Raw genomic sequence first — 27552 nt, forward strand, 5'->3', positions numbered from 1 at the left:
TTGACTGGGTTTCAATGGAGCATTTTTTTTACCTTAACAGTCTGAATGTAAGCTGAGCTGGAAATTGACAGACAAATTCCATGACCATACAGCAAAGTATGGAAGGCACCATATACACATAAAATATGATGTGTGTGCAGAAAAAAATACCAGAAAGAAATGATTATGAAATCTGGTATTTTAATCAGGATTATATAAAAATATGTGCTTCAATAAATATTTGTCTTAAATAATAGAAATAGTTTTGAGATCATTAAATCAGTTTTACATCATTCAAAAGTAACCTCCAGAGATATCACATTCTTATTTGCAAAAATAAACAATGTCTAAACAACAGCAATAAAATGTTTGTGTTTTGACTGGTTGTTTCATTTCAACTATGTTTGCTGACACAAAAGCAAAGAGCCACAGGAGTCCTGTGACATGAGTGTGTGTGTGTGTGTGTGTGTGTGTGTGTGTGTGTGTCAGATCTCTGCAGGATGTGTGTGTGTTCAAGGTTCAGACTTGGAGAGACAGTGCAGTCCCGGCAGCCTCCAGCGTCGAGCGCTGCTGTGGATCCTCAGGTCCAACCATTCCCGCTGAGTGACACCCAGAGCCACACTGGAGCACAAAATGAAGACAGTACAACTCTGACTATGGAATCCCATCACATAAGCACTAATGGGGTTTAGTTTTTGGGCCACAAAACACAGATCCCCCTCTTTTCCCCTCTCTTCCCCTCCCTTTGCCCCTCTCTCTTTCTCGAGATGATGTGAGGGATGTCGTATGCTGTAAAGCCCTCTGAGGCAAATGGGCTTTATCAATAAAACTGAATTGAATTGAATAGATAACACAAAACCTTCTGAGGTACTTTGACCCTTTGAAACCAGAGGAAAATTGAAAACACTTTTAAAAAACATGGGAAGAAAGACATAAGCAACGAAAGACGAAATGACCCAAAAATTACCAAGAAATTAGTAAAAAGTATAAGAAATTTTCCTGAAAATTATTAATAAAAAACAAAAAAACTAAACAAAACAACAGAAAATAATGAAAAAGAAATTTAATAAGAAAATGAAAAAAAGTGCTTAGTTTTATGGATTGACCCTTTAAAACCTGAGCAAATTGGCTTGATTTCTTTCAAAAACCAGGTAAGAAGGTGATGATGATTATAAAAAATTATAATAATTCTGTAACATTTCAAATATGTAATTATGATTATTGTAAATACAGCTTTACTCTAGCTTTTTTCTTTTTTCTTCTACATATTTTTCTCTAGCATTTCTAAAAATCATTTTCTTAATCTACTCCTTTCTTGCAATTCGTGGAACATTTCTTGCCAAGTTGCTCATTGCCTTTTTCCCCATGTTTTTTTTAAGAAATCCCACCAATTTGCACAGAGATGAAAGGTTTTAATACTTATAAAAGGGATCTCAAAGGAGCATAAGAAAATTGATGTCGCTCCAGGTGTCAAAAGGTTAAGCAGGACAGGTAGTTGGGGCACTACCAATTTTAAACCATATCTCTGAGTAATCACTGAATCAGTTATACAAATGTACCTTGGAGCGAGGTAGGGCTCTCCGGGGGTGGATGGGTCCACTGGGGGGAGGTCAGAGGTCACCACTGTGGGGTCAGTGTGGGTCAGGTCCTCACCCTCCAGCCTCAGGTTGGTGATGCTGCTCGCCACCACGTCGATGCTGTCTCTGCTGTCTCTGCTGCTGTTGGTCGGACCTGAGGAGATCCACACAGAGGTTACTGCTGCTGGCCTCAATGTTCTCTTTATCACACCAAAGCATCACTGCCTGCATCACAGCTGCCTGTGACTTTCTGCTAAAATCACTTCATTCCTGCAGATCAGAGATACTCAACCTGCTTAATTTAAAGGCCACTTCTGTAAAATGACAGGAGGCCAGGAGCCCGTCGCAGCAGCCTCATATATGTTTCTAGGACATTAGGACGTTTCTAAAATTTTAGGACATTTCTAGAGTTTTAGCACACTTCTAGAAGTTTAGCACATCTATAGGATTTTAGCATGTTTCTCAGTTTCTAAGATGTTTCCAGGACTTTAGGACGAATCTAAGATGTTAGGACATGTCTAGGATTTTAGGATGTTTCCCGAATTTTTGAAAATTTTTAGGATTTTAGCACATTTGTAGAATTTTAGCATGTCTCTTAGATTTTAGGACGTGTCTAGGATTTTGGTATATTTTTCAAATTTTACAATGTCTCTTATATTTTAGGACATTTCTAGAATTTTAGGTCATGCCTTGGATTTTAGGATGTTTCTAGGATATAAGGACATTTCTAGGATTTCAGGTTGTGTCTAGGATGTTAGGAGGTGTCGAGAATTCTAGTACATTTCCCACATTTTAGGACATTTCTTTGATCTGAGTACTTTTTTGATACAGGAGTATCAGATCTAGGACTAATCAGCTGTTACAGTTTCTTTCCCACATCAAACTACAGGGAACCACACATAAGAGACTGTTCTTTTAGATTATTATTGATTTTTAAATCTTTGAATTAAAGCTATTTATTTTATTCTATTTTGGCATAATTTTAGCTTATTCATTAGTGCTCCTATACATCAGCTTATTATTTTACAGTTTTTACGGTCTTGCACTGAATTACGGGGTAGTGGATGTGTGAAACACCATCCATCCATCCATTTTCTTCCACTTATCCGGGGTCGGGTCGCAGGGGCAGCAGCCTAAGCAGGGAAGCCCAGACTTCCCTCTCCCCAGCCACTTCGTCCAGCTCTTCCCAGGGGATCCCGAGGCGTTCCCAGGCCAGCTGTGAGACATAGTCTCTCCAGCGTGTCCTGGGTCTTCCCCGGGGTCTCCTACCAGTGGGACGTGTCCTGAACACCTCACCAGGGAGGCGTCCGGAAGGCATCCTAATTAGATGCCCGAGCCACCTCATCTGGTTCTTCTCAACGTGGAGGAGCAGCGGCTCTACTCCGAACTCCTGACCGAGCTTCTCACCCTATCTCTAAGGGAGAGCCCAGCCACCCTACGGAGGAAACTCATTTCGGCCGCTTGTACCCGCAATCTTGTTCTTTCAGTTACTATCCAAAGCTCATGACCATAGGAGAGGGTAGGAACAAAGATTGACCGGTAAATCGAGAGCTTTGCCTTTCGGCTCAGCTCCCTCTTCACCTCGACAGATCGGTGCAGAGTTGCATTACTGCAGACGCTGCACCGATCCGCCTGTCGATCTCCCGCTCCATCCTTCCCTCACTCGTGAACAAGACCCCGAGGTGCTTAAACTCCTCCACTTGGGGCAGGATCTCGTCCCCAATCCGGAGGGGGCACTTCACCCTTTTCTGGTTGAGAACCATGGCCTTGGATTTGGAGGTGCTGATTCTCATCCCGGCCGCTTCACACTCGGCTGCGAACCGATCCAGTGAGAGCTGAAGGTCAAGGCCTGATGAAGCCAACAAGGACCACATCATCTGCAAAGAGCAGAGACCCAATCCTGAGGTCACCAAACCAGACCCCCTCAACACCCTGACTGCGCCTAGAAATTCTGTCCATAAAAGTTATGAACAGAATCGGTGACAAAGGGCAGCCCTGGCGGAGTCCAACCCTCACCGGAAACGAGTTCGACTTACTGCCGGCAATGAGGACCAAGGTCTGGCCCGTATCAGGGGGTCCGAAACCCCATATTCCCGGAGAACCCCCCACAGGACTCCCAGAGGGACACGGTCGAATGCCTTCTCCAAGTCCACAAAGCACATGTGGACTGGTTGGGCAAACTCCCATGCACCCTCAAGGACCGAGCTACACTTTGTCTGGTCCCTCCCCTATGACCTGTTTGCCGTGGGTGACCCTGCCAGGGGCATAAAGCCCCCGAAAACTGAGCTCCTAGGATCACTGGGACACGCAAACCCCTCCACCACGATAAGGTGGTAGCTCAGGGAGGGGGTGTGAAACACAATTTTGTTTTTATGTAAAGCATAAAAATGACAAATACAGGAATCTTGAATCTTGTGAATTGGAAAATGTTTTGGGGGGCTACCAGACATCATGTCAGGGGCCAGATTTGGCCTGTGGGATGTAAGTTTAGTATCACAGCTGTAGATTCATGGGTGAGGTTGTCACAAGTTTTTGCCTGAGAAGAATAATGTTATGATTCATCTTGAAATGTACCACTCACACTGCAGGAACTGTCGGTTAGAGTTGTTTACAGTCAGCCCCAGATTCACTCTGCCTGGCATATGGCCTTGCTAAAATTTGCTTTTATTTATTTATTTATTTATTTACGAAAAAGGTATCAGAACTTCTCCCAGCATTGAAGTTTGTCATTTGATGCGCAGCGGGGTTGGAAAACATACAGATACTTGGGGCTTTACTTTACTGACCACTAAATATTGGCAGAGGGAAAACCTCTGTATTGCCTATCCTGTTTCACACACTAACCAAGAAAAAATGCAGATCTAACAAGAAAAACTATTTTGCTTAAGTCATAATAACTCAATGAACATAATAAAAACCAATGAACTGTATAAAAGGTATTGCCATTCACAAGGGAATTCCAAGCTGCTATGGCAAACACATGGAGCCAGAAGAGGATGCAGCCACATGTGGTGGACAGCGCAGGCAGCTGGAAGTCTAATGAAGTATCACAGAGACGATGGACGGACAGCTGATCCAGTCTGACAGAGACCTCAGAGGAGACTCTTTCACAGCAAGACAACAAAGCAAAAATAAAAATACACTGGAATGGCTTCAAAACAAGCTGGAGGGGTAAAAAACAAAAAATCCGAACCTCTATTAACCCTCTGAAACCTGACGTGACATCACTTTTCATGTGCTGCTTTCAGCCTTTAAATACTTTTTAAAGTATTTAAACCTTTAAGGCAAATTGGTCCGATATCTTTCACCAAAAAAAGGCGAAAAATGCAATGAGAAAGTTGGTAAGAAATGTTTCACAAATTGAAAAGAAATAGTAGATTAAAACAATTATTTAAAAAAAATAGGGAAAATGTCTAGGGAAAAAAGCTTGGGGCAAACTAGATTTATAAATACAATAATTACATATTTTAAATTATGTTATAAAATGATTATGATTTTGAAGCACTTTTAGCAGATTGTTCTTACTCATTTTTGGGTAATTTCTTGTTAAGTTGTTTAGTGTATTCTTTCCACGTTTTTGAAAGAAATCAGGTTTCAGCAGGTTAACAGAGTGGATAGTGTGGGAGAAGCTGGAAACTGCAGTTCATCCATTGATCTACCATAGCTTTAATAAATGGCATGTACAAGTCCTGGCCTGTGCAGCAGCTCTAAGAAATGACATTTGAAACGTTTGTAACAAAGTTTATGCTGCTCGCTCTTGAAAAAGAGATTTTAAATCTCAGTGAGTCTTTTACCTGGTTAGAGCCGGGAATTATTTATCCACTCTAATCAAAACCACCAGACTCCACTGAGAAAAACAGTCATTTTAGCTGGCTGAACACAGGAGCTGCTGCTCTCCTGCTGCCTCCATAAGTCAGCTTGTGTTGTTGGGTGACTTTAATGAATCTGAACTACCTCTTTTAAACACCAAAGTCACAAACTAATTTACTGAGTCAGCAGTAGACCAGCAGCTCCTGTGTTCAGAGAAGGTAAATCCCTGTTTTTCTCTATGGAGTCTGGCTTTGAACAGGCTTCATTTTCTCGTTGGAAATTACAGTCTAAAGTTAAGGTAAAGCTGTGAAAATAATCTCCATATGGTGTATACTTCTACTGCTGCTGGGTTTTTTTTAGGTGGTTAAAATATGTTTTGTGGCTGACTCCTCCACAGCAGTACATTACTGAGCTTCTGTGTCAGCCCGCTTCTCCGAACTGGGAGTGTGCTGACTGACATCTCCTGTGTGTAATATACTGACTCTGGATGAGTATAACTCCACTTCAGAACGTCTTAACTATTCCTTTAAGAGCAACTGGCCTTTCCACAAGCCGTGTCATTATTATAAAGATAATCCACAGAACACACTGCCGGTGGTTTCACTGAACTTTGGTGCAAAATAAATAATAACCTCTCAAATGATCCTAATTCTTGGTTGTTGCTCTGTGCTGTAATCATGCTTTAATTGGCTGACTGTGTGACAGACTGGTATTGTGATACTGTGATACTCACAGCAGCGAGTGAAAGGCTCCCAGGCTCTGGACTGCAGGTATGGTTTGGCCTGAGGCTGCTGGAGCAGACACACCACTGCTGAGTCCACCTGCTGAAACACCCTGCACACAGAGAGGAGGATTACACCACCTGCTTTTTTAACATGATCTGCCCAGGTGCTTCTCTTCACCACAGTTACAGACTAGATTTACCAAAAATCTGGACTGAATAATGTGAGCATGTTTCAACTCATTCAACATTTCAGCAAATCACCAGTTCGATAAAACACATGTATGAACACCAAGTAGGCCAGCTTTACATTTTCCCATGCTGTCTTTAATATTCAGACCTGTGAAGTGACCTAAAAGAGCTACCGGTCAGGTGGAAATCAATGTATGCTTAAATATGAAGCCAATTACTAGAGAGGGTTATCTGCCAAACATTGGGCCTCATCCAAGAAACTATACACAACACTATACAACTATACAAAATGTTCTCTTATTTTTGCATGCTGAGTAGATTGAGTAGAAATAGCATGTATTTTCTCCTTATGCCAAATATGGTAAAAATGATGTCATCAGGTGGACAATAATTAAAATGTCAAATTTCAAGTCAAAAGCACAGAATGACACCCAGAAATAATACAATGCATGTTTTTTATGCTTTGGTGGCTGTGGGATCAAAAAGACAGTTTGAATGGATTTCAATGGAGCATTTTTTACACGCAACAGTCTGAATGTAACAATTTAGTTTCCACAGTGTATTTTAGACTTATTGTAGGAGCTGAGCTGGAAATTCACTGATTAAACAAAAATACATTATCACGCCAAATTTTATGCATGAACACAGCCAAAATGATCCAAAAATGAAGAATGAAAACCATGCAAAATTCACCAAAGAGTCCCTAAGGGTTAAATATGGAGTCTTTGGACTGTATTCAGTTGAATTTAGGTAAAAACATATTTGCAAATGATTGCATTATGTTTTTTATTCACATAGTGTCATGAAGAGTAAGTTAAAGGCAGGATAGAAGGCAGGTTGTGATTACCGGAGGCTGAGCAGTCGTTGGTGGAGTTCAGCCGACAGACCGTATTTGTCTGACTGGATCATCTCTCTAATGGAGTCAAAGTCCTGCTTCAGCTGGAGAGCTCCCTGCACACTGAGGAGGAACAACACACAGGCAGCCTTTAATGCCGTCACACACTCCTGCTGATGGACACTGGTGACACCAGGAGAGGCGTGGCTTTAAAAAGCACTCTTTGAGTTCCAGCCACTGATTCTCAGAAAGGTTATACAGTTATATTGCATGCATGCACTTTGACAAGTAGTAAAGGTAGGGGGTTGGGGAATGGATAAAGCATAGTACCTCAGTATTTATGTAGCAATATTTTATTGATACACCAACTCCGCAAAACACGTTCTCATCCCAAGTCGAGACACTTTGTGTGTGGACTCTGGCGCCTACATATTATGCTTTTATATCCTCCTGCGTCTGTTTTTGATGGCGCGCCACCACTAACATTGAGATGTTAACAAAAGTAAGAATATGTAAAAAAAAAAAACATCGTTTGGCTCTACATTTGTATTGGAAAGACTGAGAGATTGTGAAAGATCGGAGTTTGCAGGACACATCCACCACCGGTCCAACAGCCTACAAGGACCTGCGTTCTACTTCTATTATGTCGTCACCAGCAGCGTTTCAACCCAACGCTGTCCAGCGGTGTATCATATCGCCCCAAATGGTGGCTTTTGGCATCAGTATCTTTTACCCTAAATTGCTGACTAAACAGCAGGATTTGACAACTTCTGAATTACAATTAGCAGGACTCCAAGGATAGATTTTATTTTATTATAAAACTAATTAATTTAGGATGTGCTGATTTTCAGGCTAAGCACCCTGATATATATAAATAAAACAAATATTAATACATTTTTGCTTTGGGAACATAAAAACGGGAATAAATTGCAATATACTGTAATACATATTATCACATAACTCAACATATCACAACATTTTTCAACAACATTGCAATAATATTGTTTGATGACTAAAGCATTGTGATAATATTGCATTGTGGGGCTTCTGGTGATGCCCCCTGCCTCGCCCCAGCGACTGGGCTGCAGTCTGACCCATGTCACTGTGTTCTTAATCTGGGATTGAAACAGTGCGACTGATTTGGTGGGAACACTGTGGCATCATATGTTAGCACCAAAAACATACCTGAATTTGATCTTCTGTTTCAGGATGTGTTCCATCCAGGCCTCCATGAAAGCCGTCATTGTTATACTCAGAGCCTGGACACGTGCATCATCAGACAGTGGGGCCACGCCCTCTAAAACCTGACCAATCACAGTCTGAGCTGCCAGGGACGCATACTCGCTGGGGCTGCTGGGAAAACCTGTAGACCAACAGCGACACAAACATTATTAACACATTCAAGTGGAGCAGAAGCTGGCTGAGCATTCCTTCATAAGGACAGTGTCTGTGTTTTCGAAAAGAACTGTTACTTTGTTTGCAAAAATGTGGTATATGTTAAGCTTATTATTATCATTATTATTATCATTATCATCATTCTCATCATCATTATCATTATTATTATCACTATTATTATTACTATTATTATCATTACCATTATTATTATTATCATTCTCATCATCGTCATTATTATTATTATTTTTATTATTAGGGCAAAATTTTAATTTCTAAAAGTAGTTTTAAAAAATGACAATCTATCTTGTGCTCTGTATTATTCTCACCTACTGTAACTATAGAGCAGGAATCTCTGTGTTTTCCTTTTTTATCTTTAAAACCTTTCATTCAATCAACTTCACATTTGGCAGGTGTACTTCTGGGAACCCTAGAATGTGGCTATTTTAATTTGGTGCAATTTAGACACACAACACGTTCAATATCATTAAACTTTGAAAAACAAGCGAACAGCCTCTGAGGCTCTGTGTGGCCGGGCTTCAGAAAAGTCGAAGTTTCCGAGTTGGGAAGTCGTTCTTCCGACTTGGTTGTGTTCATGAGCTTTGAGATTTCCAGTTTATTTACATTTGTATGTATTGTTTTATCTTATATTTAATTTAGGTCACTCTACATGGACAGCAGTTAATATAAATACCATTATTATTACACTTTACATGTGATCACAGATTTATATTAGTGTTAGTATACCAGCCTGTCATGCTTTAGAATTAAAAGTTTGTTTGCTTGCTACAGCTATTAGATGCAGATACTAACGTGCAACTACTAAAAGTAAATGATAGCTACAGGAAAAAAATAACAAATGTGTAATTTGAATTTGAAGCTGGCAGCAACCACACACTGCAAGACAGAGACGGTGTAGCAGGTAAAAAAAAACACAGCACTCTGACTACTTGAAACGCTGCTCCATGTCTCATGTTTCTCTGCCGTAAGAGTGCAGGCAATTCTATAGTGTCATCAGCATGCTGCATTTGCCAAAAAAACTAAACAAAAAACCCAGAAATACCGCCATGACGTTATATGCCTCTGTGCACAAGTCAAGTTGCAGTTTCCATCCATGTCAGTGAAAACATGGATGCTTTACACACAGAGGATCTCTACAACCAGCACAGTTTTGTGCCAAATTTGAGGAAACTTTAAGGGCCATCTTTAGGTATTGCGTTCACGAAAATGAGACGAATGCAATGTCACAGTGACCTTTGACCATCAAATTCTAATCAACTTATCGTTAAGTCTACTTGAATGTTTGTGCTGAATTTGAAGAAATTCCCTCAATATTTTCTTGAGATATCGCATTCACCAGCATGAGACAAATGCAAGGTCACCGTGACCTTGACCTTTGACCTCAAATAAAATCTAATCAGTTCATCCTTGAATCCACTCAAACATTTGTGCCAAATTTGAAGGAATTCACTCAATTTGTTCTTGAGATATCACATTCACAAGAATAAGACAGATGAGGTCAGAGTGACCTTGACCTTTGACCTATGACCACCAAAATATAACCGGGTCATTGAATCCAAGTAATGTGTCAACTTTAAAGAAAATTGCTTGAGGACTTTTTGAGATATCGCATTCACGAGAATGTGCCGGCATGCTGGACAGACAACCCTGAAATATCTTTTTGCTTCTGGCCTTGGCTATCCCCAGCGTGGAGCTGTAAGTTTTTTTTTTTGCCTTTAATGGACAGGACAGTTTAAGCTTGAAAGGGGGAAAGACAGAGGGGGCTACATGCAGCAAAGGCAGGAATCGAACCCACAGCCGCAAGGATACAATTTCTGTATATGGGGCACCGCTCTATCCACTGAGCCACCAGGTGCCCAGTGGAGGTGTAAATACACAACAAAAGCAACAACCACAAAAAAGCAACCCACACACACACACACAAACACAAACACTAAGTCTCCTTAGCTGCCTCATGCCAGCCAGCAGCAACACACCACACACTCCTGTCTTCAGCATCAGCTGGTACCATCAGACGCTGAGTTCTGCACTTCTCTTTTCTGCGGCCTCTCTGCTCTCCTCTGACCCACAGCCGCTGACTGGAGCTGGCTTCAGCGACTGCCATGTTTTCACTGCCTGCTTTAGGTCGCCCCCTCCTCTGCCCAGTTCAGTTAGCAGAGACAAAAGGGATCTGCGTACACACAAAACCTTCAGCCGATGTCCAGGGGAGGGACACTCCTGTGCCTCGGCTGCCAGCTCTGTATGTCTAAGCGGTTTCCTGTCAGAGGCTGTTTTTACTACATCCTCACACCAGCTCCACATGATACACAACATGCTGGCTTTCTGTCCACAACATCACACCGGAGGGGTATTCCATTAAGGTGGATAAAGGAAAAGCTTGCATTCAATTGATAAGTCTTGCTAGTTTAAGTAACCATGGTAACTTGTCCTGCTGAACTAGTCTGCTCCATGGCAGGATAACTGTGGGGCTTAGTTTAGCTGCATGTCAAATGATCCCGACCAAAGACTGTATATGAAGATTTATGATATGACAGCTACGATATTTGCATGTAACATCACCAACCATCCACATTTTGGGGAGTTTTTCCTTGGTCAATATGAGGGTCTAAGGACAGAAGGATGTCGTATGCTGTTCAGCCCTCTGAGGCAAATCCAATCTGGATCGCCCCCTGGTGTCTGACTGCAGTATAGGTAATAAAGCCTGCCCCTCCATATTAGTGAACAGACGTAGGTTAAACTAAAAACTCAAAGTACATGCCAAATAAAATTTCCCAAAGACGGTCTCTGTCATTGAAAGTAGTTCTCATCACCCTGATGTTTGTTCAAGTGTTTGTTTTTATGATCAGTTCAGTTTTAGTTGAATTCAATGGAGATGCTTGCGATTGGTCAGATGGGTGTTTTGGCGGGAACTCCCACACCACAGAAATCGCTACTGTGCAGATGTGGGCTCCCAATGACATCACCATCACAAGATGGCAACGCCCGTATCTCGGATATTTTAACCTCACTTCAGCATAGTGGAGGTAAGTGGGGGCGCGTCATCCATCTTTATATACAGTCTATGATCCCAACAGACGGCTCTGTACAGCAGCCTACCTTCAGTTTTGTCCCATGTTTCAGACATTTTTCTCACCATGTGACTGAGCATAAATGTACAAGTTTGATGGTTTGGTTACAAAGAAGGTAATATTAATAAAGGTGGAAAAATGGTGCATCATTCCCGCCTTAACCAGGCAGAGTAAAGGGGTTAATGTGTGTCAAAGCACTGCAGAGAATGTCGCTGCATCTTTAGTTACAAGCCGAGCTGAGCTGACAGTTTCTCTGCAGGGGATCAGCTAATGTTTGCGCTATGACTTTCTTCACAGACTGAGCAACATTGTGAGTACCTGTCCTGAGGCTGGGTCTCCAGTGGACAGCAGAGGGCATGGTCTGTTCAAAGATCTCCCCTGACATCCTCTTGCAGTCACTGGAGAAGGTTCTTAGCACCATAGAGGAGAAGGTCTGATGGACAGAGACACAACAGTGGCATCACCATCACATGACATGCATATGCTTTGCTTTCATCATGTCACATTCCTGCCGGCAGAATGGAAGAAAGGGAAAACATCTCATCTTGTTAGATACATTCACACAGTACATAGCCCAGATTAAAGGGTAACTAAGGTATTTTTCAACCTTAGACACTGTTTTCCCATGTTTTAGTGTCTCAGTGACTATGGAACAACAATTTTTGAAATTGGTCCAGTGATGACTGAGGGCCGCATTCACATGTGAGTGCTCGCAAAAGACCAACGAGAGCTTGCTGTATTTGCACGCCAGTGTTTACATGCTACCTGGAAGCTTACCCCCGACACATACACAACAGTATTAAATCCAACAAAGGGGCTTGTGTGTGTGTGTGTGTGTGTGTGTGTGTGTGTGTGTGTGTGTGTGTGTGTGTGTGTGCGCGCGTGTGCGTGTGCGTGTGTGTGTGGGGAGGGGGCTTCTGGACAGGTCTTGCACGAGTGTGCATCCATATACACGGTTACCACACTAGAAGCTACAGATGACAACAAGGCTAAAAACATGATGCCAGTGATGTTTTTCAAAACAACTTGGCACATCTGGGCTTCAGGATACTTGGATTACTTGGGACAAGCAGTATGAAGACATTTTGTGGTTTAATTATGTTTTGGGGACGACCCCGGAGTCAGCTCCTGTGGGTGTAGGGTTGGCTCCTGTGGCTACTGTGTATGCTTTGTGTCTCCAGGTCCTGGGCTGCGTGGAGCCCACTGCATAGTAAGGAACACCTGGCCAGTGTCTCCTGATTATTTAAGCCGTGCTGCTGGGAGGATCTTGTAGCTGGTGGAATAACACAGTTCTCCTCCTCAGTTACATTTATAAGAGGCTGACCTGAGCTGCTCCTCTCTCTCGCCTATTTTCAGTCTGTCAAATATACCGTGGATGCTGCCTAATGTGCAAGTTTAGTCTTGACCTTGAGAACAGATTAAGATGTTTCTGTCAGTTGACTCTCAGCTGTGTGTCAACCATTAACCACAGCTGGTGTGCTGCTGTTCCGGTTCTCTAATCCTCACAGGCCAAAATTTTGGGATGCAATAAAATGTTACAGCATGTCAGGTTTCTAATGTGGCTGTGAGAGACTTGTAGAATGAAGCAGAGAGTTTACCTGCAGCTCGCATACAGCCCTATCCAGTGCTCTGAGCTGCTGCCTCAGCAGAAGCTGGTTATGGGTATGAAGAGTGGAATGCTGGGTACTGTCTGAGCTGACCATCAGGGTCTTCGTCTGAAGCAGCATTGTCTCTAATGACTGTCTCAGCACCTGCACACACACAAACAACATAGCACAAACACACACTATCACACTGATGCTGTACAATCCAGGGCTAAAAGGGCTGAAAACTTTTTCAACATTAAAAATTCAGCTTTTTCAGCTGTATTTTCGACATGTTATACTATGGCGTTTTTGTTTGTTTTGTCTATGAATGTTTTTGACATTCTAAAATATTGTCTAAATATCTATATACTTTTCTGACTTTAAAAACATAAACTTCTTCAGACTTTTTTGTGTGTGTGTTAAAATATGGCGTTATTCGGTATGCTTTACTACAACTATTTTCAATATTTAATACATTTTTTCATCTTGCTATACATCACTTTTTTCAACTTTAAAAACATTAACTTTTTTGACTGCTTTTCCGATGTGTACCATGTCATTTTTTGTCATGCTATACTATTACTTTTCTCAACATTAAAAAACTTCGACTTTTTGGCCATTTTTTTGACATGCTATACTGTACCTTTTTTTGACATATAATGCAACTTTTTAGACCTTTAGACTTTTTTAACATGCTATACTATGACTTTTTTTGGACATATTTTAATGTGACGTTTTTGGCAGTTTTTTCTACACGCTATGCTATGCCATTTTTCGTCATGCTATACTATGATGAAAAAAAATTTTTTTTTTGACATGCTATAGTATTACTTTTTTCTACATTAAAAACATCCACTTTTTTCTGACATTTTTTTGATCTGCTATACTATACTGTTTTTTGTAATGCTATACTATGACTTAGTACGACTTTAAAAAACTCAACTTTTTCAGCCTTTTTTTTAATGTTATATTATGCCATTTTTTGTCGTGCTGACTTTTTCAGCTGTTTTTTTGATATACTATACTACTATATACTATAGGGTTTTTCAACATCAACTTCATTGGACTAGTGGCCATAAATACACATCCAGTGATATAATCATTTTAATAAGTAGTGTATTAGCATACTTTGTTCTGGAGTCTGTTTGAATATCTTAAGTTGGTTTTTTTTTAACGTTTGACAGGTTTTCTGACAACGGCCTCTTTGACACAGAGTAAGAAGATATATTTTGCTTTCAAAAACAAACAATACTTTGATCCCCCATCAATTAAAAAAAAAGTCTTGTGATTTATAAAAATGAGTCACCTACTTTGAGGTCTCCCTGTGTGATGAGCAGGAACTTGTTGAGGCTCCATGAGGAGAGAAACTGGTAAGCTTTTGATGTGACCCACACTGTAGACAGCTGCACTGTGGCTAATGCTAAGCTAACAGTGTGTCTCTGCAGACTGAGTCTGGATGGGAAGATGCTACAAGAACCTGGGTGGAAGAGAGAGACACAGAGAGAGACAGAGAGAGAGAGGCTGTACAATAAGTGGATCTGTTGACAGCAGTTCTGCCCTACACAGGCTGACCACAGTATCTACACTAATGCTGAAGCTGAGAAACATGGCTACACATTTTTTGACTTTCCAGCCAGGTAGAAAATTGGGAATACACTTATTAAACAAGTGATCCTAAAACATTTTTCAGGCCATTAAATCAGGATGATGGATTGAACCAATGACCCCCCAAAATCCCTAACTTTAATAATAGTTGTATTTATATAGCATCTTTAAAAACTGAATTTACAAAATGCTTTGACAAACAAAGCAAAGCAGTAAAGGGATACAGCAACGAGAAACCAAACAGTCCTATTGAACACGAGCAAAGTAAAACTAGGGTAAAGTTAAGTTCAAATTAAAAGCAGAGGACAAATAATGCAAGATGCAGCACGCATAATGTCACTATAAAATAATATAAAGAAATAGACAAAAAACAGTAACAGAAGTAATAAAGGCAATGAAACCCCAAATAAAGGAAATTAAAAAAAAACATATATTAAAAAGGTAAAATAAATAAAAGGCATAAAAAACTGTTACTAGTGCACTCTGCCTCTGAATTATCTAACACAGATATAGAGGTAATGCAAAGCAGTGTGCAGTGACCACAATTTGAATATCACATCTTATTCAATGATGTATTATTCTGACGAAATATTCAGTTCATTTGGTTTGATCTAAATTAAAATTACTTGACATCATCATCACCATCTTCATCATTGATCTTGCCATGGTCAATGTCACATTATTAATTATTTTGTAGTTGAAATCGTCCTCAATCACACGCTCACCATTCGCTGTAACACACTTATTGCAGTTTTCCTCGGCCCAATAGCATTCCAAATCTCCAGGTAACCGAGGAAAAATAGAGTGACTATATTTACTGTGGTTTGCCTTTGATTATGGTTGGATTTTATTAACACATACTACCCAAACTGTTATGATGCAAAGTCGGTTGAAAATCAGCAAAGTTTGCCTTCAAGCCCACATTGATGTTTGTGCCAAACATGAAGAAATTCCCTTCGGGTGTTCTTGAGATTTTGTGTTCACAAGACACACAAGGTCACAGTGACCTTCACCCTTGATCACAAAAATCTAATCAGTCCATCCTTGAGACCAAGTGGACGTTTGTGACAAATTTGAAGAAATTCCCTCAAAGAGTTCTTGAAAAATTGTGTTCACTGGAATTGGATGTTATGGACAGGTGAACATACAACCCACAATGATGCCGCTGGTCATAGCTGGCACTGAGGCATATAAACACATACGAAAAACACAGACTTGATGTGCAAAGGCCTGACGTGTCTGTAGGCGCTAAATATTTGTCACTAATGCAGTCACCAACAATCCTGTGTGCAGTGTAGAGCCTTGTTTTCAGCTACAGTGTGAACATGACTGAAGTATCAACAGTAGCTTCATGCATCAATACTGGCTTATCACAGCAAATTAAGTGCTGTTTAAGTGACAGAGTGACTGCTGGTACACTCTGATAAAGCACATGACATTGTGCAAAGGTTTTCTGGTGGTGTGACTGATGGATGTATTATTGGAGTCTGGATACAGTCATGTCAGCAGGGCCTCGTTCATTCCTATGAGAGCTGCTCAATGGCCCATGAAGCAGAAAAAGCTCTTTTTCCACGTGTAGAATAATGTAAAATACCCGGATCTACTGGCCCATAGAGCACGCGTAGTAGAGATTAACGGCAGCCCAGCTCAGCCAAATGTGCCCGAGCGGGTAACTTCCACCGGCGGAGCGACCAAATTCAGGATTATCACCTCACTAGCTTGAATGGCGGTCTAAAAAATGTAATCGTGCAGCTCTTTTAGACTTTACAAATGTTATCAAACCAGATGGTTCACATTTAGAAAGTCATAGAAGACGTTCCCGCTTGCAAAATGCTATTTACTGATTTACAGATGTCTCTTTCCCAATGTATGTCAGTGGGGAAAAGTCCTTCTGGGCCAGTGAGCATCACTTTGGCCACTATGTAGAATTTGCACCAATGCCAGGTGCTCTTCCCGGGGCCTTGTTGTGACTGTATCACTGTGTGGGGAACCTTGTGTGTGTGTCTTTGTACCTGCAGCCCTGCTGTTAAGCTGAGTGCAGCTCAGAGAGGACAGGAGAGGGGGGGGCAGCTGGAGAAGGTGCTCCATGGTCACTGACATCATCACACCTCCATCCTGCATAGATGACAGCTTCACAGAGTTGCTGGCCTGAGTCCCACCTGTGAGACACTTATCTCTCAGAGCTGAACCTAAACTTCTGCAAACCACTGAAGACAGACAGGATCAGAGACAGACAGACTGTGTGAGAGACAGCATGACACATTAATGCCACATTAAGATTCAGTTAATATAGTGCTTTAGTGAAATAGGCGTACGTTTATAGGGTTTACATGACACTTTAACGGAAAACCTGCAGTTCAACGTTCTGACGCCCATTTCAAGGTTTAATGTCTGTGATTTAAAGGGTAACTTTGCATTTTTCAACCTGGACCCCCATGTTTTTCTGTCTAACTGACTAATGGGAACAGCAATTTTCAGGATTGGTCAGTATTGAGTGACCTGCACCTACAAAACAGGCTGCAATGAAACCACCCAGGCATTTTGCACCAATGAACATCCCTAAAAGTGTTTGGTTTTGTCACTGACAGCATTTTTTTTAAAAAAGGTCTATCTTTCCATAACCAATCTGAGCCTGTCAGATCCAATTATACAAATAACACTTTTGATGACATTAAAAATAGCCTTATTCCTACATCACAAAAAACCCACTAAAACCTGTTAACATCTGGCTTTTCAATGCAATGGGAATTGTACAATCGCTAATTACCCTCTGTCTCCTCCTCCTAAAACACTGATCCAAATACATCTGCACAGAGTTTGAAAGACAGACTCATTAAGTAAGAGACAAATAACGAGAAGAAACCACTGAAAAGTTTTCAAAGACCTCTGATCCTGTTGCTGTCTGTGACAATGCACGCGCACACACGCACGCACGCACGCACGCACGCGCACACGCACACGCACACACACACACACACACACACACACACACACACACACACACACGCCCGCTGACAGAAAGTCTGACTCGCCCTACAGTGGTAAATTCAGTGGCAGTGGGAATACAGATATTTAGCAGGTTTACTCGTGTTTAAAAAACCTGCGTGCAACCGCTTATTGCGGTGGGAATGAGCTATGTGTAATGCCTGTCCAAATGAGAGCTAGCTTATCTTGTTACTGTCAAACTCAGCCAATGAGATTATTTCTCTTTCTACAACAGCCCTGTCTCCAATAACGATTGGTCTCTGTGTGTGTGCACTAACCATAGTCCCACCGAGCATGTGCTGTAATGGCTGTCAGATACAGACTGAAGTCCTCCAGCGTGGCTCTGCACTCTTTGGGAACCAGATCTAAAACAACAACTCATTATGAGCCTGAAGATCTGATGCAATGCAGATACCACATGCAGTCCATAGAGATAGATAGATCCAGATAGAGCAGTAATACAAAAGCAAAATATCAGTACATAAGAAAAACAATATACAGTAAAAAGCTAAAAAATACGTAAAAGGTTAACAACAACGGTCACACAGCATAGGCAGGTCTGAAAAGGTGTGCGTTGAGGCAGGATTTGAAGATGGTGTCATGTGTCGATGGTTGTGGGAGAGAGTTCCAGAGAGAAGGGGCTGCGGGGCTAAAAGCTCTGGACCCCACAGTGGATAAACAGGCAGGAGGTGTGGTGAGGAGTGTGGAGGAGGAAGACCGAAGAGTACGGGAATGTGTAGGGATGAAGGAGGGATGAAGGAGGGCAGAGAGGTACAGAGGAGCGAGGTTATGGAGAGCCATGACAGTGAGGAGGAGAATCTTATCATCAATGCGGCGTTTGACAGGGAGCTAGTGAAGTGGTTGAAGGACGGGGGTGATGTGTTCGAGGTGAGGTGTTGGAGTTCTGGTGATGATGCGGGCAGCAGAGTTCTGAACGAACTCAAGTTCATGAAGGAGCTTGAGCAGAAGACCAGGGAGGAGAGAGTTATTACTGACGAGAGCGTTGACGAGGATGGTGGTGCTGTAAGGTGAGAGACGGGCGGAGACGGTTGATATTGAGTAGGTGTAAATATGCCGAGTGACATTATTGATGTGTGCTTCGAATGATGATGTGCTGTCCAGGACAACACCCAGACTACAGTGTGTCCAATACTTTGACCAGCTTATAAAACCAACAATGTACATTATGTTAAGGAAGAAATTGAGCAAATGATTAATAAAAGACTGATGTATGAATAAATAATTAATAACTTGCATTGATACACAACTGTGTTGAAAGACGTGCTGTTCGTACACCCCCACACTGTTAATGTGAGCGGACATGATCTTCTTACCTGTCTTTGAGGCCTGGCTGATCCGGTGCAGGATTTGGAACCCCCTGTGTGTGTCCTGGAGGTTGATGCTTCCTGCACAGTTTCCTGTCTGCGGCACATGCAGCTGCAGCCACAGGGCTCTGCTGCACAGCGTCCACAGCAGGGTGCGGTACTGTCCCAACAGCTCAGCAAACACCAGCGACTGACCCAGGTCCAACCACTGCACCGAGTGAGGCCACCGAAGACAGTCTGGTTCCACCGCTGTCCCCTCGGCACCGCTACTCACCCCTTCCTCTGGGTTTCCATCCCTTCCAAAACCTGAGCTGGAGACACACAAACACTTAGCAGTTATCACACACGGACTGAACAACAGTCAGCACAGTGTTCAGTGAGTGCTTGGTGTTGCCATTAACCTCATAGCAGCTTCCTCCCTGCTCGTTAACTCCAGTTCAGCCCAGTCCTGCTGAGCTCCGTCCACAGTCTGCTCCTTGTTCAGCTCTGCGCTCACACTGGTCCACTCCACTGAATCAGCTGCAGTCGTGACCGGAGCACCTAAAACCATCAGCTCTGTCTTCCCACTCAGTGACATCACATCTGTCCCTGTGCTGGGGAGCAGCTGGTCAGTCGCAGCCTCTGGTGTGGGTGTGTGTGAAACCAGTGGAGCCAGCAGGTCAGTGGAGGAAACCAGCACCTGGAACAGGGGCTCCACTGAGGACTGGTCCTGTTGGCAGAGCCCAGACAGGAGCTGGGCTGAGAGGTGCTGAGAGGAGGATGAAGGGGGTGAACTGATCTGCAGCACTTTCTCTAAACTGGTCTGTTGTTCCAGATTTGGTTGGACTGAGTCTAAAGCTCCCACACTGGTCTGGGCTAGACCAGAGTGGGATGTGTGTGTTTGGCACTGGCTGGTCTGGTCTCTGTCTGAGCCCCCTGGTCTGTGAAAGGTGAAGGTGGGCTTGGCTAATACAGAATGGTGGTTTTTAAAGATAGTACTGTCAAAAAGAAGGTCAGCGGCATCAGCAGGAGGAGTTTTATGGCAGATGTGACGAGATGATGACTGCAGGGAGGGCTGATGCTGCAGCTGCTCCCACGTCCACTCAGATCTGAGCCAGGCCTCCTGACTGACAGAGTCATCCGAACATGTGTGGTGACAGATGCACTCAGAGGCCCAGCAGTGCAGCTGATTGGCTGCCCTGTCTGCGTGATGAGCTGCTACAATCATCATCAGCTCTTTGACTGAGAGAGCAGCAGGGTGCTGGTCTTTGCCGTTTGGAAGAACAGAATCCTGAGTGGAGTAATGAGTCTGCTGTAACAGTACTGTCCTCAGCTGTGTGACACTGTGCTGCGCTCTCTGCTCCCCCACCGCCTGGTTATACAGCTCCGTACCTGCTAAAATATCCTCCAGGACGTCTCTTGGTACAGAGTCTAACTCAGTGTGAGCTACAGCAGACAGGAGGACACACACGTAACGCTCCATCACTATCAGCGCCTGCAGACCCACAAGGTCCAGAGTCTGTTTGACTTCCAGCAGCAGCCTGGTGTGCCGGACCAGAGCAGGTCTCAGATAGGGATCAGACTGGACTTTGGAGAACAGACAGGACCAGTGGTTTAGATGGACCCGGAGCTCCTGACTCAGTGAGCTGAGACCAACAGAGACTGAGGAGCAGCTGGAGCGGGTCTGGAAAGGAGAGGAGAATGCATGTGTTTGTGAATGAGCACCAAATGTAACATCTGACATGTTTCTGAGTGCACTGTCAAAGCTGACAAGTTGGTCTTAAAATAATCTTGGAAACCGACTTAATAAGGGAAAGTTAATATAAGCTATAAATCTTAATTTATACTTACTTTATGTTAACGCTGTCAAAATAACGCATTCATTTCCATTAAATTAATCACAGAAAAAATAAAGCATTCAAAAATGAACGCTGATTAATTGTGTTTCGTGGTGTCTTTAGACCCAGTGGGTCATTGAAGGCCACAGTGGCTTTCTAACATGAATTTTCGTACCATCGGAGTAATTTAAGCCTGAAATATCACCTCAACACAAAATATTTAGCAGTGAACCCGGAGGTCTGAGCTAGCACAGCCTCTGATGACCAGGCGTTCAGACGCAAACTGAGAAACTCTACCTGTGACCGACTAACTAAAGGCTGGAAACGGACTTGAGGATTTTCAAATCTTAACCGACTGTTTCATTGTGGGAGACCACAGACATAATGACAGATTCAAACGATTTTAACGTTATGATCGTCAGAAGGCATACACTAGACAACTCAGCCAGATCGTGAGACCACACGTTTTCGGTTTATAGTAAAGATTTCACAGTGGCGATCCCACAGACTTGGTCTCACGGAATCTTGCGTGATCAAACGTGACTTCAGAGGAAAAACAAATACGGAGGAGGATCGCTGTCGTCAGCTGGCTGCACTTCCACGCTTTTTGTTTTGCAGCAAAAAAACAAAACAGAAAAAAGTTATGGCTGAGAAGACGGAGTGAGCGTGGATTATACATTTTGCAGCGTGAGTTGGAGGTGAGGGGCTGACTCGGGAGACAGAAGTCCTGTTGTTGCCCGCCGTGTTTTTGAGCTGTAGATGTACGCAGAATCTGTTTGATGATGCTTCCCGGTCTCCTTGCTCTCATTGGCTATTGTGAGTTTCCGCTCAGTATTCCATCGAGTCAACATCAAGTTCGGAGAGGCTCCAACACAGCCGATAACATTAAGATTATTTAGATAATCCCTCACAATTAACAATTATTTGGGGAGATAAAGAAATTTTGTCCAGTTGTTTTTGAGATAAAGCACTTCCAAGAATGAGACAAACAAGGTCACATTGACCTTTGACCACAAATATCTCACCAGTTCCTTCTTCAGCTCAAGTGGACATTTGCTCAAAATTTAAAGAAATTATCCCAAAACACTCCTGATATGTCATGTTCACAAGAATGGGATGGATTCACTACCCAAAAATAAAATGCCTCTGGCCTCAGCTGTTGCTGGCAGAGGCATAAACATACCTTCTCCACTGAGGACAGGAGGCCAAAGTCTCAAATGTTATTTGCATCTAAACACAGAGAGCAAAACAAGAGTGCAGTCCAACATCAATCATATTCTAACACCCCCTTTACACATTACATTCAAATACTCCTCATAACCAGAACATATCTAGACATGATTTCACCTGATTCCATTACACCTGGTGTTAGCATGTCTCTCTATGTATCTCTCGTGTCCACACTGAGATCTGATGGCTCTTTCTGAGGGAGACTCCCCAGGAGTCTTAATCAAAAACGATCTGATCATAAAACATGTCCAAAGCTTCAGAGCTGTGTGTACAGCTGATGTCAGCTGGAGATGTTGACTTATCGTCTGTCTGTTGCTCCACCGCCACACTGAAATATCTCACCTACTGGACAGTTTGACATTTTGTACAGACATTCATGATGTGTATTCCAGAAAGAGTGTGACCTTTCCTCCAGGAGGTACTGGTTGTTTAAACACCACACAAGTAAGTTTCACCCGAAGAATTTGGTCTGACAGCACATTGAGGCCCATTTTGCAGCAAAACACCCAGCACTGAGTGAACCTCCCTCCTGTGCATGTGCTGAGCACCAAAACACCACAATGGAGCACAATAGAGTTACACAGAATAATCTGATCAATGTTCGACAAAAATTACAAAGCTTGCACACAAAAACGCTGTAAACAGTTTGAGAAATCATGCAGTTTCTCCCGACCTGGTGGAGCGTCAGCTGGGGTTTCTTGCGCTGCTCCTCCAGCAGGAGGCTCACTCTGGATATGAATGCTGCAGACAGGCGGGCCCTCCTGGTGTATTCATGTATGAAGAGCAGCAGGGAGCGCTGCTCCAGCAGCCTCCACAGAGCCGTGTAGTGGCCCTGCAGGAGGGAGGAGGAGGGCAGGAGGAGAACACCCCCCTCTGCAGGTAGGCCTTTCACACACACCTGATGGAGGGAGGAGGAGAGAGGAGGAGGATATGCAAATTATCAGTGGTGGATGAAGTACTCAAAATTCTAACTTGAGTAGAAGTACAGATTTCTTACCAGAAAAAGACTGTGACAGAAGTTAAAGTTGCCTATTAGAATATTACTGGAGTAAAAGTCTTAAATTATCAGATATTTATTGTACTAAAGTATGAAAAGTAATTCCATGGTATTATATGTAATTAGTAATGAAAGTAAAAGTACAACTGAATGCTAGTAAAAGAAAAGCAACCCTCAGATTTCCTAGAGTTATGAAGTTTTTTTATCTTCTTTATATGTAGAACACTTGATGGAGCAAAGTTGAAGAAAAAAGGTCTGTATCACAACTTAAAGGATTTAAAGAACAAAATCCAGTTTTTCCTTCAGTCACCTGTCACTTCTCACCTCCCTCCTTCTCTATTTTGTAGTGAGTAAAATGCTGAGGGGAAATATAGCAGAGTAAAAGTATATGCATAGTATTTAGGATATAATTTGGAGTAAAAGGGAAAGTTGAGAGAAATATAAAAACTCAAGTTAAGTACAGATGCTCCCAAAAAATAATAAAGTACTGTAACAAAGAATTATTAATTCACTACATAACACCACTGCATATATTATAGATAATTAGGTCTGAATATCTGCAGAGCACTGTGTCAGTGCTGCAAGCATCATTTAGCTAAGGAGGACAAATTCTCTGAGTTGTTTGTACACTGAACAAAAATTTAAATGCCACACTTTTGTTTTTTTGCTCCAATTTAATAAGGAAAATAAATGTGAGAATATTACTTTGCTTAACATTCTGTGGGTTTCTATCACAGTGTTTATGTGGCATCTTTAAAGGCCTGTGTGCTCCTTTTTATCGTTCCAAGTCCTCTCTAAAGTGTTTGTCAGAGACCGCAGTGCAGGCGGAGCTCTCCATGAGTTCCTTCTGTTCCTCAGCAGCAGTTTGTCATTCGAGGGTATATAATTGATCTGTTAATCTGTTTTCAGCGGATCAGATCACATCGATGGATGAGAGGAGTAGCTGTTTGTAAGTGAATGAAAACTTTTCAGCCCAGCAGAATGAAAAAAAAATCTATTTTATGGCAGTAAATGTTTTGACTGTGGCAGGCCGCCATAAATAAATGTGCAGGAAAGTCTGCCAACTGTTTCTGATAGGTGCTCTACCACACCTTAAATATAATATAAGGCGTTTGTGCTACAATAATCACTATACAGTAAGTTCTTTAGGCTTATTCATGTATGTCATATATTTCTTGCACTGGTGTCATTTTTTTCCCTGTGATCCCTGCAGCTCACCTGAGGAGATCCCATCGGCGTCCTGCTGACCGGCTGCCACTGTGGAGCCACAGTCAGAAGAGCCTGCTGCAGACGCAGGAGACGTGCAGAGGAGCGGGACACCAAATTGTGAGCGACTACAAAATTTCCCTCCACCTCCTCCTCATCTTGACTGCGGCCCTGGAACAGCCACCTGAGACTGGGGTTAAAGGTGCTTCTGAGTAAAGTCTCAGCTCTCTGTAAGGAGCGGGAGATGGACCTCTGAGACCAGGAACCTGAAGAGGCAGAACAGGAGCAGAGATTTTTACAAACTCACAAACAAGGAATATTTACAAGTCAAAGGAAGACCGGCTCAGTTATTCGGTCCAGTTTTAAAATATGGCTCACAGGTTAAATGGATGGTTTTTATGGAAGCAAATAAGAGACATAAAAATTTAAACAGCCACAGAATACAGAATATCAAAATGTAAACACCACTAAATTCAAAGCATTAAAATACTTTACTTTGAAAACCATGTATCTGAATTTATCAGTTTTCACCACTTTGAAATTAAAACATTACATTTGATTTGCAATTTCAAAAGCTGAATTTGAATTTAAAAAACAAAAGAACAAAAACCAAGTAGTTCAATTTCGATTGGTCAAATTCAGATCCAAATGTAGATTAAAAAATAAATAAATAAATAAATAAATAACAAAATCAGTCAAGGCTTGATAGCCCGGATGTTGCTATTAAAAGTTTTTGACTTGAATTTTTGGATCTGAATTTGTGAACACTGAAAATAAAATATTTAATCTAGCCTTTGAAATTTCAAATCAAGAAATTTTGTATTTCAATTTCAAAGAGGTAGATGCAAAACAAATAAATTTACATACGGGGTTTTCAAAGTAAATTATTTCAATTCTATGAATTCAGTGGTTTTTGAATTTTTTAATAGCACTGACTGATGGCTGTTAAAATTCAGATACTTATGTCTCATAGTGAGGGGGCAGTCAGTGAGCGTTTTCAGCATTTTAAATGTGTGCGGCTATTAAACTGAATATTTTTGGTACCAAGTGAAATGCTGTTTCTCACAGCAGCAGGTTACAGAAGTGCATGTGTACACAGTGGGGGTGTCCGAACATAATGGAATGGTGGAAGAATTAGTTAATTTGAGAGACATCTGAGACATCTAATAGTGATGTTTAGTCTGCAGTGACATCCCAAAGTTACAGTATGCTGGATGACAGAATGTGCAGATTTTTTGGTAGTATAAAGGGTTAATATGTTGTGTTTTTGTGCACTAATTGCTGAAAGAGTATCCTATGACAACTGGCATGTAGTGCATCCTGCAGTCCATCCTGTGGTGTGTGGTGGATTTGGGGCAGAGCTTATGTGCTCAGTCCTGTTGGCTGTACAGAGTGTGTGTTTTTGGACGTGCTGCATGTTGGACAGGATGCTGCCACATTTACCGTTAGTGGTCTGCTCCTCCGTCAGCGTGCTGGAATTACATCTCCTCTGAAAGACACAAAGGGCACATTCCCCAAAATATTACTGAGCAATAGTTTATTTCATCAGATTAGATTGAAATGTTTTTGTCCCCGAGGGAGGATTGATCTCACAGCCAGGACAACACAGACATGTACAAACACACACAGTAACACACAGATACTGACAGAACATAAAGTTTTCATTCACTCCTCCTGTCAGCGCAGCAGGTGCTTCACAGCTGATGTGATTTAAGATCCTCAACTCCGGAAGTCTCTCTCTTTGGACTAAACCCTTTGAAACCATCAGCTTTCCTTTGCTGTGTTCAGAAACCTTCCACTATGCTTTCAAACCTTTGAAACCATCAGCAAATTGAGATGCCCCACAAATTGCAAGGAAGTGACGAGATAATGACCTGAAAATGAGTTTATATATATGTGTGCATGTTTTTGGTTTTTTTTTTGCTTCTTTACGCCTTTTTTACTTTTTTTGTGCTAAATTTCAGGTAATTTTCTGGTAACTCGTAACTTCTTCCTGTGTTTTTGACAGTTATTAAGCCTATTTGCTCAGGTGTCAGAGAGTTAATCTTGTCTTTGATGGCCTCCACTGGTTGACCTCGTCACCCTGCTGCAGCGATGTAGAAGTGTCCCCAAGGATTCTGAGACATCACAGTGCAAAAGAGCACTTCTGTCCACACCCACTGACGCACATCAGTGACCGCAGATGCTCCGCAGGACCACAGGGTTTTTACACATCCTCTGTTTCTATAATCATCATTATCAGACAGACACGGCATCCAGCTGACAGGTGATGAAGATTAAATTAGAAATGTGTACTTTTTTGGACAAAAAATTACTTACCTGCTCCTTTTCTGGACAGATCGACTCGGAATTCTCTCGGTCTGAAAGAGAGAGACAAAAAAAAAATCCAACAATCAACAGACAACATTTAGAGCTAAACAGAGCCTGCATCGTAGAGACAGCATCACCACTGCATGAACATGGGAAACGCAATATGTGGTCCTTTGTGCTGTTGCCTGTTGTTGCTGTAAATGACCATTTTCCAGTGCACAGTGACAATGTGGGGATCAGGAACTTTCCAGAAGAAAGTGAGACTGGTTCTTGTGTTACTGTCAATGCTTCCTCGAGAGCCATGAGTGCAATGAAGTGCAATAAGTAAGAGTTTGTAGAAGTCAGAGTAACTGTTACAACCTTACACCCCCTGACCGAAATATACTGTATCTGTGTGTGTGTGTGTGTGTGTGTGTGTGTGTACATACCACCTGTTGTCAGAGCAGGCTGTCCACCAGGATCTCTCAGTATCTCTGGGTTGTTATGATCCATCCCAGGCAGCTCAGCTGATCTGTGAACAGACATTATTAGTGTTCCACTGAGGTGTTGTCTGTGATATTAGTGTCTGTCTCAGGACAGCAGAGAGTCACACCTGGACATTCAGCAGCATGGCAACAACATACGCTGCCAACACACATACACTGCGTATGCACGCAGCGTGTCCTGTCCCGTGATGTGCACACAAAACACCCTCAATACAGCCTCACCAATATGAAGTCAACAGAAAGATTTGGGTTCGAATTTTTGACCATTTCTAAGGTGACACCATCTGGATTTCTTAATACCTCAGAGTGCAGTCCAGCAGCACTTTGAATTTACAAAAGTGCTCTCCAGTATTTCCAAACGCATCCATAGACTGTTTTAAGGTTGAACCACAGACACTCTAATGTATGTGT

The 27552-nt window shown here is 42.2% G+C and overlaps 1 protein-coding gene across 3 annotated transcripts in view; it reads right to left on the reverse strand.

The window, feature by feature from the left end:
* Positions 1-209: 209 nt before the first annotated feature.
* ccdc142 (coiled-coil domain containing 142) overlaps positions 210-27552 on the reverse strand; it is a 29646-nt gene continuing 2303 nt past the window's right edge. Inside the window, exons 2-18 of one of the 3 annotated variants that reach the window (XM_042493228.1) lie at positions 27085-27167; positions 26666-26706; positions 25790-25835; positions 24359-24612; positions 22817-23041; positions 19498-20759; positions 19106-19407; positions 18050-18136; positions 16799-16993; positions 14492-14658; positions 13194-13346; positions 11914-12028; positions 8300-8477; positions 7127-7237; positions 6100-6200; positions 1539-1710; positions 210-600 (exon numbers count right to left, since the gene is read on the reverse strand). In XM_042493228.1, the coding sequence (XP_042349162.1) occupies positions 492-600; positions 1539-1710; positions 6100-6200; positions 7127-7237; positions 8300-8477; positions 11914-12028; positions 13194-13346; positions 14492-14658; positions 16799-16993; positions 18050-18136; positions 19106-19407; positions 19498-20759; positions 22817-23041; positions 24359-24612; positions 25790-25835; positions 26666-26706; positions 27085-27148 (3582 nt within the window). In that variant the 5' untranslated portion in view covers positions 27149-27167 and the 3' untranslated portion in view covers positions 210-491. Of the gene's footprint in view, positions 601-1538; positions 1711-6099; positions 6201-7126; positions 7238-8299; positions 8478-11913; positions 12029-13193; positions 13347-14491; positions 14659-16798; positions 16994-18049; positions 18137-19105; positions 19408-19497; positions 20760-22816; positions 23042-24358; positions 24613-25789; positions 25836-26665; positions 26707-27084; positions 27168-27552 lie in introns of those variants that run through there. The other 2 variants (XM_042493229.1, XM_042493230.1) reach the window with 2 other exon arrangements.

Source organism: Plectropomus leopardus, chromosome 9, assembly GCF_008729295.1.
Source record: "Plectropomus leopardus isolate mb chromosome 9, YSFRI_Pleo_2.0, whole genome shotgun sequence".
Lineage (NCBI taxonomy): Eukaryota > Metazoa > Chordata > Actinopteri > Perciformes > Serranidae > Plectropomus > Plectropomus leopardus.